General features: G+C 38.7%; 1 protein-coding gene across 3 annotated transcripts; it reads left to right on the top strand.

The window, feature by feature from the left end:
- The first annotated feature begins 3,079 nt into the window (after window positions 1–3,079).
- LOC118240118 (uncharacterized) lies at window positions 3,080–13,434 on the top strand. 3 transcript variants are annotated; one of them, XM_035519948.2, is made up of 7 exons: window positions 3,080–3,312; window positions 6,550–8,541; window positions 8,683–8,846; window positions 8,942–9,162; window positions 9,406–9,535; window positions 9,887–9,984; window positions 10,078–13,434. In XM_035519948.2, exons 2-7 carry the CDS (start codon window positions 6,558–6,560, stop codon window positions 10,214–10,216), a joined length of 2,736 nt encoding a protein of 911 aa, XP_035375841.2. In that variant the 5' UTR covers window positions 3,080–3,312; window positions 6,550–6,557; the 3' UTR covers window positions 10,217–13,434. The 3 variants fall into 3 exon arrangements, 2 of the variants coding, with proteins under 2 accessions (XP_035375841.2, XP_081551108.1); XR_014115949.1 differs by lacking the exons at window positions 6,550–8,541; window positions 8,683–8,846; window positions 8,942–9,162 and having other exon boundaries at window positions 3,115–3,312; XM_081694982.1 differs by lacking the exons at window positions 3,080–3,312; window positions 6,550–8,541; window positions 8,683–8,846 and having other exon boundaries at window positions 8,856–9,162.
- Window positions 13,435–13,500: the final 66 nt, after the last annotated feature.

Below are 13,500 nucleotides of genomic sequence, written 5' to 3'. Positions count from 1 at the left end.
AAAAAAAACCCTCAAAACAACAGCAACAACAGCAGCATCAACAACAACCAAGGAAAACATGGTTGTTCCTGCAAAAGTTGGAATCATGGACCTTCAAGGGCTCCTTAGTAACAGTGCAAAGAGACGATGCACCAGCTTGTCAAATTTGGGACTTGGCGAATAGTTTGTTTTCTCCATAAAATGTTAAAGATATTCTGCACAATTGTGTAAGATGCATGGCTTATATATTAATATACAAGGACTTGTGTAGGCCTACATGTATGTAGCAAAAAAGTTATGGTTCTTTAGTTTTGTTTAAGTAGATTTATGGTTTTTAGCTTCAGTGTATAAGTACCAAGTTAATGTAATACAGTAAAAAAAAGAAAAACGCACATATTACAGGTACAGTGATTTGAAAAAGTGAGTACACACTGATTTAATAAAATAGGCATTAGGGTATTTACTTTCATGAAATAATAAATTGTAACAAGTACAACAATTCAAAATGGTTTTTTTTCAAACTGATAACTAAGTTCATTACTGGATTCAAAATAGCTCTAGTCCCCTAAATAGAATTCACTTCAAGAAATAATTCTAGTAACCTCCTGTCACTTTTATAGTCCTGTAAGATATTTTGTTCTGATCCTACAAACAGCTTAAGTGACCCCTAACCATAAGGACCATGATACTTTACAGACATTTTCTTGAGTACCTGAGATTTCTGCACTGTACTATGTCCAGGTGATTGCTAGTGAACTTTAAGCAGTGCTTTTATAAGCTTTCATCAAAGTATAGACATTTTCCTATTTGATTTCCTAAGATGATTTACATCAGTGTAAATGGTAAACATATGTGTGTAGGTAAGGCCCTGAGCGCCAGGTGTTAGAGTGAAGTGGAAACTAATGTTGGACAGAAAACTGTTTTATCCTCAAAAGGTCATCACTGGGTCATTCTGCCTAAAACACAGACTCAACTTTATCAGCACCACACAGGATGCAAATTACAGGGTGAGATGGGTCTGATTCCACTAAATAACACAATATAAATCTGTGATTTTTTTCGTGTTATGCTTTTAGTGCATTGTACATTGCTTACCTTTTAATCTTTATCTTTATGTAGCAGAATATCTAAACTTTACTCCTTTTTGGTTCATGTGGTACCTTACTAAGAACCTTACTGCCTATTGGAGCTCATTTAACGGCGTGATCAAAGGGCATGATGGTGAATGAATCTAGCCAATGAATCTTGTGTCACGAAAGGCAAAGAGACACTGACTCTGAGGATGACAGCAGCCCCATCAAGAGGACAAGATCAAACTGGCATAACAGTGAAGGATAGGGAGATGAACTGGGTTTGAATCATCATGGGTTGCAAATTTATTCTTTGAGGCTGTTCCTCCTTGAGATTTTGGGAAGCTGTTTCTACTCTTCATTATCTGGTTGTTTACTCTGTTAACTCACATGGATTTATGGGGTTTACATCAATGAAAAGTTTTAATGATTTTGTATATCATTCATTGTGTAACAATGTGAATATAGACTATTCAGTTCAAATAAGGGTTTAGAAAGAAGTGTCAGAGTCTATATGCATTTTATTTATATATAACTATACAGCTATAAAACATTTACATTATTATTGGCATGATTAAGGAAAATGGAAAGAAAAATGTAGCCTAATTTAAATACACTGTCTGGCCAAAAAAAAGGTCACCACCTGGATTTAACTAAGCAAATAGGTAAGAGCCTCCCATTGGATAATTACTGTATGGCTGATTATGTTTCAGCTGGCAACAAGTTATTTAACCCTAACTGATGCAGTGAGCAGCTTTTCATTTGGTAAACAACCATGTTGAAAGACACATCATGTGGTCGTAGAAAAGATGTTAATCTGTTTCATAAGGGTCAAATTATTGGCATGCATCAAGCAGAAAAAACATCTAAGGAGATTGCTGAAACTACTAAAATCGGGTTAAGAACTGTCCGTTGCATTATTAAAAAGTGGAAGAACAGTGGGGAAACATCATCTTGGAATGAATGTGGTCGGAAAAAAAATTATTGATTGACGATCACTTAAACGTTTGGTGAAATCAAATCGTAGAAAAACAACAGTAGAACTCAGGGATATGTTTAATAGTGAAAGTAAGAGCATTTCCACACGCACAATGTGAAGGGAACTCAAGGGACTGGGACTAAATAGCTGTGTAGCCTTAAGAAAACCACTTGTTAGTGAGGCTATATGACAAAAATGGCTTCAATTTGCTAATGAGCATAAAGATTGGACTCTGGAGCAATGGAAGAAGGTCATGTGGTCTGATGAGTCCAGATTTAACCTGTTCCAGAGTGATGGGTGCATCAGGGTAAGAAGAGAGGCGGCTGAAGTGATGCACCCATCATGCCTACTGCCTACCGTACAAGCCTGTGTGGGCAGTGCTATGATCTGGGGTTGCTGCAGTTGGTCAGGTCTAGGTTCAGCAATATTATGTGTCCAAAGAATGAGCTCAGCTGACTACCTGAATATACCGAACGACCAGGTTATTCCATCAATGGATTTTTTCTTCCCTGATGGCACAGGCATATTCCAAGATGACAATGCCAGGATTCATCGGGCTCAAATTGTGAAAGCGTGGTTCAGGGAGCATGAGACATCATTTTCACACATGGATTGGCCACCACAGAGTCCAGACCTGAGCCCCATTGAGAATCTTTGGGTATGTGCTGTAGAAGACTTTGTGTAGTGATTCAAATCTCCCATCATCAACACAAGGTCTTGGGGGAAAGATTAATGCAACTCTTGACAGAAATAAATGTTGTGACATTGCAGAAGCTTGTGGAAACGATGCCACAGCGAATGAGTATGTAATTAAAGCTAAAGGCAGTCCAATGAAATATTAGAGTATGTGACCTTTTTTGGGCAGGCAGTGGATATTGCGAATTTGAATATGCAGGAAAAAATGGCATACGCTTCACGGTTCAGTGAAACAGGCCCAAAAATACCACCTTGATTCTCGATACAGAATAGGCTGAGAGAGAAACGGGCTACCCAGACTACAAAAGTTGAACAGGCAGGCAAGAATAAAGAGTCCTTTGTGCTTCCTCTTATAACCTTATTAAAGATGAGTCGCATTTTGTCGTTTCTTCGGTATTCTGTTGTGTTCTGCTCTGTTTTGTTCATCCTCGACAGCGAATGTAGTGCTATGTTGTTACAGGGCGAAGGCTCTAACCGTTTCTGGAACAGCTCTCAGATTTATTCGTCCCTCAACACTCGTACCACGCGAAGCTCTACCTTCAGTTTCCAGCACGCCGATTCTGCAGTTTCCGCTCGGCTACCGGAAGAGTAAGTAACGTTATCTTTATATTATTGTTATAAATGCTTTTACAACGATTAATGATTGATTACTGAATATATCTTATAGCAGGTATATAGGCAGTTATTTGTTTAGGTTAGGGATGGCTATAACTATCTGTTATCTAATACGGAATACGTTTGACTTAGAAGGCGGGTTTTACCAGAAATCGGAATAGAGAAATCTTTACACAAATATCGTACACGACTGTAACTACGTGTTTGGAACCACAGCGGAAGTAATGATCCGTAATAAACTTGAGTGAAATGTCACTATAGGTACTATATATAGATAGTTGCCATGGTTATTTGGCGTAGATCAATTTGTGTGCAGCTGCAAAGCTTCCCCTCTTTCATGCTTACGAATTACGAAACCTTTTGTCTGAACTAAACGATGTTAACCTAAATCTCCCGTCATATTGAGTATTCAACAGTGACCTCTGTATTAAGTCTTTTAATAGGTCCTCTGTTGCGTAATAGGAAAACTAAATAAGATATTCGCGATATTTGATACAGTTTGTTTCTTTCGGGTGACTTTAACTTCGGTTTAGTTCGACACCACTCACAGCTAAAATGTGAGAATGTGAAAACGTTTCGTTATTACTGCGCGATTTTGATCTAAATCAAAGGCAGATATGTATACTAAGTTTAACTTGATGTACTTTATGCGATTAGAGACCCAGTTACATTATGTAACTTTCTCTAGAGCAACTTCCCTCCAACTGCGCTAACTTTGGCAGCCAGCTTGCTTTCACATTCCATATGATATCTGATCAGCATAAGACTTTGATAGCAACAACGGGCAAGATCATGCGGGAGCTACCGCCACCATTTACAAACACGCCCAAAGCTACTAATGTGAATACATTTAAGTGTGTCAAGATTTATGTCTTAATAGAAATATAATGAAAACTGTGGGGTATATAAGCAATAATGTACTTAGCCTTTACCTTTGATACCTTAAAAGGACAGCATAAGGAAATGCAATGCAGCACGGTCGATTGATATTAATTGTGCCTTAGATACATTTTTGACATGAATTCAGCATTTAACTCTTCAAAAACAGATAAGATTCTTAAAAAACGGCTTCCCTGTTTCATTTCATTATATGCAATATTTTAAAAAGAAATGTAACTGGTAACTGTAGTGCATTCAAACAGAATCAGACTGTTTTAAAAATGTATATTTGTTAAAACTTAGACATATGTGACTAGTTGGATATTCAGAAACTCTTAGCAAGAATAATATTGTGTGTTATTGGAAGATAAAAGAACAGAATATCTTGTCAGTAATTTACTGCTTGGTAATGTGTTTACACACATAGGTATATGGTTTGAACATGACCCTTATTTTTTGAAATTCTGTGTTTGTTTATTTAATTTATTTCCCCAATATATATGCTAAATAATAAGACTGTAAAAAGAAAGATGTGGCTTTTTTGGCAAATGGGACTTTTATACAATCAAGATGAGAGAGCTCATTGGGCAGTACAGAAAGCTTCCTGTAAGCACCCTGTTTTAAATCCTGGACCATACAATGTGTTCACCTTAACAAGACTAAAATAATTAGAACATAGTTAAGATTTAGGGGTCTGATCCAAACTTGTTAAATCTGGACATGTATTAAACCTTCACCACCCTTCTTTCTGTTGTTGGTACAGACAAGCAATAGGTTAGAAAATAAACCAAACATCAAAAAATGAAAAGAAACCAAAAACCAAAAAATGGCTCAGATGATCTTAGATGTTGTTCCTGGGATCTGGTGGATTCATTCTTCCAGTTTGGGAGAGACAGCCCCTAGTGCTCAGATTATCATGGGAAACACAGTTCCATTCACCATCCACATAATTTCTAGCTCTTCTTTCAGCCCTTGGTATTTCTCAAACCTTTCATGTTCCTTGTTCCTGATGTTGCTGTCACTTAGGATTGCCACACCTATCGCTATAGCCCTCTTTTTCTGTTTATCCACCACTATGAAGCCTGGTTGGTTTGCCATTACCATCTTGTCAGTCTGTATCTGGGAGACCCACTGGATCTTGGTCATCTTCTACCACCTTTGGAGATTTATCCCATTTAGACCTTAGAACTTCTGGCCTGAACATCTCGGTAGGAGATGTTTCTGTATACTATGCCAGCCACTTGGTTATGGTGTTCCATGTATGCCCTGCCTTCCAGCATCTTGCATCCTGCTGTTATCTGCTGGATTGTCTCAGGGGCATCTTTGCACAGCCTGCATATGAGATGTTGCCTGCTGCGGTAGAGCCTCTATTGATCTCACATTCAAAGCTTCCTGTGCTGCCATGATTAGTGCCTCTGTACTGTCTTTCAACACAGCATTTTCCAGCCATTGGTAGGATTTCTCCATATCAGCCACTTCCACTATTTGCTGGTGGTACATAACATGCAGGGGTTTATCATACCATGATGATTCTTCCTGCTCCTCCTCATTTCCATCTCCTCGGGTTTCTGCTGTCTGAGGTTCTCACTAAGCACTTCATCACTTGGAGCCGTCAATCTGGCGTACTCCTGGATCTCGCATGCTTCATCCTGGATGGTGGATCTGAGGATGACTAGTCCTCGGCCCCCCCTCCTTCCACTTAGTGTACAGTCACAGAGTTCTGGATTTGGGATGAAACCCTCCATGCCTTGTGAGGAGTTTCCTTGTCTTGATGTCACTGGCTTCCATCTCCATCTCCATCTCCATTATGCCAGCAGAGCGCAGGTGTTGATAGCCTGGATCTTATTTCTTCCATTCTGCTGATTTCTCAGGATGTGTTTGGCTGTAGCTCCTTTTCCTTGTGGCCTCTTCATGATTCATTATATATATATATATATATATATATATATATATATATATATATATATATATATATATATATATCCCACAGGCAAATCCTATAGGATATATCCTATATATATAGGATATATCATATATATAAATTTGAAGAAGACTCTCTAGGTGGGTAACTGTTGTCTACTGTAGTAAGAGATGCAGAGACATTTTAAAAATGTATTAAAGTACACAGAGCATGTTTATACACTGTTTCTCTGGTACTACAATTTTTAATTTCTCTCTCTCTCTCTCTCTCTCTCTCTCTCTCTCTCTCATATATATATATATATATATATATATATATATATAATTATATATTGTATAATTAATTGTATGTGTGTGTGTATGTGTGTGTGTGTGTGTATATATAGTATAATTTTATTTTTTTCTAAACAGGAGGATCTATGGCATTCCAAATAAATGTTGCACTTCCAGTTGCACTTCCAGTTCAATTTCCAATTCCGAAGAAAACAGATCCCTTAATACAATGCATCATTGACAACGATCTGAAGAAGTTGAAGAAATGTATCAGAGGGATTAATATTAATGGACTCTACCCTTCTGCACAGTGGAGTGACCATGTTACTCTGCTGACAGCTGCAGCTGCATGTGGGCAAGAGAAGGTTTGCAGTTTTCTACTGGGTCAGGGAGCTGACCCTAATGTACCCTCAACAAAAGCACTGACCCCTCTGCACTATGCCACATTTGTTCCAGGAGTGCCACTGAGTGTTGTGAGAACATTACTTGCAGCAAAGGCCGACCCAGATGGTCATGTTCTACAGTTTATTTCACCATTGCAAATTGCAGCCAGTAATGACAGGGGAGATGTGGTCAAAGAACTTATAGAAGCTGGTGCTAATGTAGAAAGTAATTATGGAGTAAACCCAGATTTTGACAAGAAAGTAGCGAATATTATTCGTCGGTTACCTTTAGGGAATGAAGCTTTTGAGAAATGCAGAATATTTTTTTATTTGACTTCTACGGTTGGCCAGAAATCCCAGCCAGAGGTTTTCGACCTCTTTAGGGAACATTTTTTTGAGGAACATCCATTGAATCATTTAACACTATTGGAGGTATTTTTTAATGTTGTGGGCCCAAGTTCAGAACAATATCATCAAAGCAGCGTCAAGTGGTTGAAGGACTCCAAGAACATAGACATCTACATTGAGGGATTCATCAAACGCTTTCCCATAATTCCTAATGACAGTTGTATACGTGCACTGACCACTTTACATGCTGTCATTTGCATGATGAAAGAAACATCTCCTCATATTTTTAATGAGATTGTACCCATTCTGATGAAATGTCTCTTGTCTGTGGGCAACCCTCAGGCATACGAGATAATACTAAGCATTCTCTGCGTTACACTGGAGAAGTCCTCAAAGCACAAAGCAGGCAATGATGCTCTTAACTTGTCTGTGCTGGAGAAGTTATGCAATGATCTTATGCCTCTCACCCAAACAAATGATTCACTGAACGTTAATATTCTTACTTACCGGCTGTTTGCTGACCTTTCTGAGTTTGTACCGAATCATATTAATACATTAGGATTACACTCAGTGCCTGACAGGGTGCTTGATGCTGTGGAGATCAGAACAGATGATGTTACTAAAGAGAAACTGCAAAAACTGAATACAAGTCTCAGATGTCCACAAAGATTGAGTGCCACAGATAGTTTGTATGAAGAAATGGATAATATGCAGTTAAAGAACAGGAAAAAGAAGAAAAAGAAGAAACAGAAGAAGGTTAAAGGGGCCCAACAACAGGCAACATCAAAAGATGTTGGAGCAGAAACTGAAAAGCATGCTGATTCAGCTGGTGCCATGACTTCATTTGAGGAATCTAATTCTGGTGTGCAGCCATTCACAGAGAACTCACCAATAAAGAGAAAATGGCATCAAATCAGCCAACGCTGGAGGAGCAAGCTGGAGAAACTTGCTAATATAGATGAAAGTGAGGTTTATAGATTGAAGAATCTTACACTTTGTGTAAACCCTGAATTCCAGATAGCTAAAGGAAGTGATGGAACAGAGGTGTATCTTGGCCTGAGGGATGATGGCACAGAGGTAGCAGTCAAACGAATGCTTAAGTCCAATTATCAAGACCTCAAAAATGAGGAGGAATTTTTACGGCTTCCCAAGCTTGACAATCCTTGTATTGTTAGATATGTGGACTTTGCAGAGGATGAGAATTTTGGATATCTTGTCCTTCAACTTTGTGAATACACACTGGAGGAATATATCCAAAGCCAATTACCAGAAAATAGCTTTCAACAGCCGGCTGTCCTGAAGAAAATTGTAAAGGAAGTGCTATGTAGCCTTGAAGTTCTTCATAGTCAAGATACCAAAGTGCTCCATCGGGACATCAAACCCCAGAATGTTTTGATAGGTAGGAGTCATGTTTATTGTTTTTTAAACCTGTCTCTGAATAATGAAGTACTGAATACTGAAACAGATATTGATAGATCACCAAAGGTACCCCTTTAACAACATTCTAAAGTTACCTCTTTCAATTTATATGTTATAACAGATATAATTGGAAAGGCAAGATTAGCTGATTTTGGCATAAGTCGAAGGCTGAATGTGGGTCAAACAACTTTGCGCACTAGTCCTGCTGGAACAAAGTGCTGGAAAGCCAAAGAGACTATTGAAGAGGACAGTAATAGTGGCTACAAGAGGAGTTCTGATATCCAGGTTCTGTATTACAACTAGAATCAAATATGACTGCTAATGCTGAAAAGTTCTAAGGGATAGAAAAATCTCTATACTAATGGTTTCACTTGTTTTAGGTTGCAGGAATGTTAGTGTATTACATCCTCTCTCGTGGACACCATCCTTTTGGTAAAGGTGTGTTTTGTGAGAGTAACATTTTTCGTGGGATATATTCCCTGGAACACCTGGACGATGAGGTGGAAAAGGATCTGGTGGAGTGGATGATCAGTGACGATCCAAGCAAGAGGCCTAGAGTTGAGGAGGCCCTTGTCCACCCCTTCTTTTGGACAGATGACAAGTAGGACGCAGCTTCTAGAAATCAGTTGTATATGGGAGCTTATTCTGATCCAAGCTTTTGATCTCCTGAGGTTGTTGACATTTTAAATGTCTCTCAGTTCTATTAATATTGAAGTTGTGAGAAATGTATCGGGTTATTTTCTCACTAAAGAAATACCATCACACTTTTAAAATGGTCAGAACTGAACATTGGGATACTATATTATTCGGTGTATTGTTTTTCACATTTTCTGAATTTTCTCAGGAGAGTGGAGTACTTAAAAAAACTGGGGAATATGGAAGAGGTGCAGAACTGCCGGCAGGCTGAAGAGGAGCTCCTTAAAGCACTAGAGGAAATGACAGTGGGGAAAACCTTCTCAGACTGGAGAGCAAAAGTGAGTCTGACCAGGATCCAGTAAGAGGTTCTTTCACTATTTAACACTGGCCTACATTAGGCCTCTCAGACGTGTTAATAATGAATGACACTCTTTTTAATGTTCTTAACATAAGGGGGGCTGGTGTAGATGGCTTTGGTTACTTGTGGTCCAAGGCCATGAATTCTAAGAGTTTGCAGCATGGGTCATCCTTTTCAATGGATTACTTCTTCAAGAAAGATTTAGACACACCAATGGTTTTATAAAGCTACCCTTAATACTGAATAATTGTTTTGTACCCTTAATACTGAATAATTATTTAGTACTCTAGAATATTTGAGTTAATACATGTTTAACTTGAACTTTACACAGTTCCCCTCTGAGCTTGTACAAAAAATGGAAGGGAGAAAGCCCTACCCGGAGAACATACTTGGGCTGCTGCGATTCATACGGAATATGCACGAGCACTAGTGAGTCGCACATGTATGTAAAATATACACCACTAATGTGATTGGTTTTCACAGATCACAGACCATCAATTTCTTCTGATTATTAATTTCTAGTTCTGAGGATGCAGAGAAAATAAACCTCATGACCTCATTCCCTGACCTTTTTGGAAATGTTCTCAAGTTTGCCAAAAAAAGAGGATGGAACACCAAACCCAGCCTGAGAAAAATGTTTAACTCACCACCAGTGATCTGATAACTGTTCCATAACTGGACAACAAGGACTGAAGTTTACACAAAGTAATGCAAATTTGACTGACATCGGCACTGCAACTCCAGCATTATGATTCAATAAAAATACATTTTAATAACAAAGAGCAATTTGTATTATTGGACATAATGGAATACAGCTGACTTTGAATAATAGAAGACTTCGAATGAACCAAAGATCAGCAAAATATGCCAATACAGCACAATTATACTTTGTTTAGTCATTTTTCATAATATCAAGGAATAGCAGATTTAGGGAGGTTACATTCTATTATACATCATTGATCATGTCTGTAAGATTCTATACAGAAATGTAAACAATAACTCCATCACAACTGCTATTCTAGGCTTTTGAAATGTACTTATTTTTAAACAAGAAGTATTTTTGAGGTTATATCTTTTCAAATAATGTGTCATCTTTTGCTTTTCTTTTTTATTTCATTGAATGTTATTCTCATGAACATGATGCCAAATAAACTGTACTTAAAAGGCCTAATTTTAGTTAGTTCACATGTTCTGGGATTGCCTTAGACTTGTGGACTTTTGGCTCAGTATTTAACTTTGTCTGAGGCACTTAAAGTGGAACTTCAGCCTAGATATGAGATGGCCATCTCTGGAGTTCCAGAAAATAACATCGCCACAGCTAACAAAATAAAGAATGTTCTAGTTTTCACACTATTGCTAGCATACAAAAGCCCTCCTAGAGATGTAAGTTAATTATTAGGTTAACTGTTGGTGTTGTGGTTGATATTTAGGAGCACATGTTAATTTGTACCTGGTTTATCGGACCTACTATGACGCCGCAGTAAAGTGATTTGTGATTGGCTGGAAGGATTACTCACACGGATACGTCATCATTCAGGAGTTAGTTCTCTGCCGACCGCGGGGTGAATGTGGTATGATCGAGCCTTTCTGTCCTCAGGTCCTCAACGCAACGTCCCTGCTTATCAGCTATGACATGACGGGTCGCCCAAGGTCATCCGCGCCCTTTGGCTTCCTATCTCTGCCCGTCTCTCTCTACGCAGAGGAGTGGCTCATAGCTCGGTCATGCGGAGAACATCTAATCTTTACTAACCTTGGTTCTTTCCTGTCTGCGTGGAACCTTAGGACATGCCTCACTTTTCCCCGTCATCTTGTAGATTAAGATTTAGACACATTTATACTCTGTGCTTTCCTCAGTAAAGTGGAACTCTCTTGATTAACTGCTCTGGTGTCAGTGAATCTTGACTTCCCCGGAATGATCCGGCTACAGAGGACGGGGGGCAGAGGGGAACTTGGAGGAGCCCGAACCTGAAGTTCTGGTCACTTTGAACTAGTTTCTAACAGTGAATGTCTGTCGTGTTTACTCCAGTCCTGTGTGTTAATGTCGATATGTCGATTCACTTCATCTTGGTATTATGAGATGACTAATGACATTAGTAATGTGTTTAGATATCCTTTTCGTATTATTGGCGAATATGCATCTTGTGTGTACTGTATTTGTTGTGTTTCGGTTTCATACTAGTTTCGATATATTAGCTTTCGTCATGTGCTTACTTTCCTCGTTCATATCGTGTTTGACACCTGGATTATATACTTTCCCCCGAATTCATTGTAACATTGCCCGCTATGGTGTGCACATCTGTTGTTTGTGTTGAGACGTTATATTGGTAGGTGGTAAGAACGATGTTACTTGCAGCTACGCCATTCGCTCGTGTTGTGCGAGAGTCATCGTGCCAGTTCTAGAGAATTGCCGCTAGAGGTCGCCCAAGTGTTGCCTGTGGTGATTTTGTGTAGTCGGTGCGCTCGACTGAGCATGTTTCATGTTAAAGAGGCATGTTGTCGTTTATGTATCATACTGAGGCTGAGATGATGCGGATATTGTGAGTCAGACCACGGCCCCGACCAGTGACCATGCCTGTTATTGTTATTACTGGATTCCCTGCCGTTGTTATTAAACTGTTAAATGGCTGAATTTTTAACAAAGCATTTCAAGCATCTGAGAAAAGTGGTTTCTTTGGGAGAGAGTTACTCACTCTGGTGTGCACTTAGGGTTTTGTAACATTTCAAAATATTCATTATATATATATATAACTAAAAGAAAGGGGAACAACAGAAAAGCATAATTGTTTCCCTTTAAAAGTTTAATAGGTCCCCTTTAAAAGAAAGAGTTAACTGATTGGGGTAACTAGTGCTTTTAAAAAACATAGAAACATCTGACCATTTATTCCACAAATGTATTTTTGTTAAAACGTGCAAGGACATGTGAATGGTTGGGTACTCAAACTCAGTTTAGTAGGAAATAATATTGTATCTTATTGGAAGATAAAAGAGCACAATATCTTGCTTGTAAATTCTGATTGTTCGCTTGTTTTGTTTCTATAATATTTTGGAGTTTGATCCAAATTTGTAGACTCTGCACCTGTATTAAATCTTTGCCACCTTCCTTTCTGTCGGTACAAGCGAGCGAGGTAAGTTAGGAAATAAACAAAGCATGAAAAATAGAAATGTGTTCCCAGACATTTTAGGCTTACTGTGTACTTCCAGTCAGTGGTCTTTTTTGTGTCACACTCTGACCTACTATATGATGTCTGCAAGTTTGTGTGTGTGTGTGTGCGTGTGTGTGAGAGATGTACCAGCGGTCTAGGACTTTTGACGTTGTGTGTGTGTGTGTGTGTGTGTGTGTGTGATGTACCAGAGCTCTGGGTGTTTGAGGGCGAGGCGCAGTATTTTTGCTATTCCTAGGATTGCACTCATCTGAACTGAAACTGATGACTTAGGGGTCACAGCCCCAAGAGCTCCCATCACTACTGGGACAACCTTAGGATCTTTCCACATTCTCTGTATTTGTTCAGTGCCTGGCATTTTTTCCAGCATTAATCCAATAATATTTCCACTTGGGACTGCCACATCTATTACCACTGCTATTTTCTGCCTCTCATCTACTATCATAATATCTGGTTGGTTCAATACTGTTTGTATATCTGTGTGATATAGCTTTGATAACTTTGATATAGCTAAAGGAAGTGATGGAACAGTGCTTTATCCTGGCCTGAGGGATGATGGCACAGAGGTAGCTGTCAAATGAATGTTTAAGTCCAACTATTAGTACCTAAAAAATGAGGAATTTTTAAGGCTTCCAGAGCTTGACAGTCCTTATATTATTAGTTATGTGGGCACTTATTAAATTGTGCATTGAGACACTTATTAAATTGATCAATCTAATCACCATATGACTGTTTTCATTCTAATAGGTCCATGCCCTAATACGTTTCATTCTAATAGGTCCAT

This window comes from Electrophorus electricus, chromosome 13 (assembly GCF_041902795.1).
Source record: "Electrophorus electricus isolate QZ-2024a chromosome 13, ASM4190279v1, whole genome shotgun sequence".
Lineage (NCBI taxonomy): Eukaryota > Metazoa > Chordata > Actinopteri > Gymnotiformes > Gymnotidae > Electrophorus > Electrophorus electricus.
The sequence above is the reverse complement of the archived record's forward strand: the minus strand, read 5'-3'. Positions and strand labels throughout refer to the sequence as shown.

Excerpts from the sequence above, each read along its gene's own strand:
- LOC118240118 (XM_035519948.2), top strand. The coding sequence starts at position 6,558 with ATGGCATTCCAAATAAATGTTGCACTTCCAGTTGCACTTCCAGTTCAA. Across the intron at positions 9,536-9,886 it reads TCTCAGACTGGAGAGCAAAA|TTCCCCTCTGAGCTTGTACA; the intron begins GTGAGTCTGACC and ends AACTTTACACAG. Across the intron at positions 9,985-10,077 it reads CGGAATATGCACGAGCACTA|TTCTGAGGATGCAGAGAAAA; the intron begins GTGAGTCGCACA and ends ATTAATTTCTAG.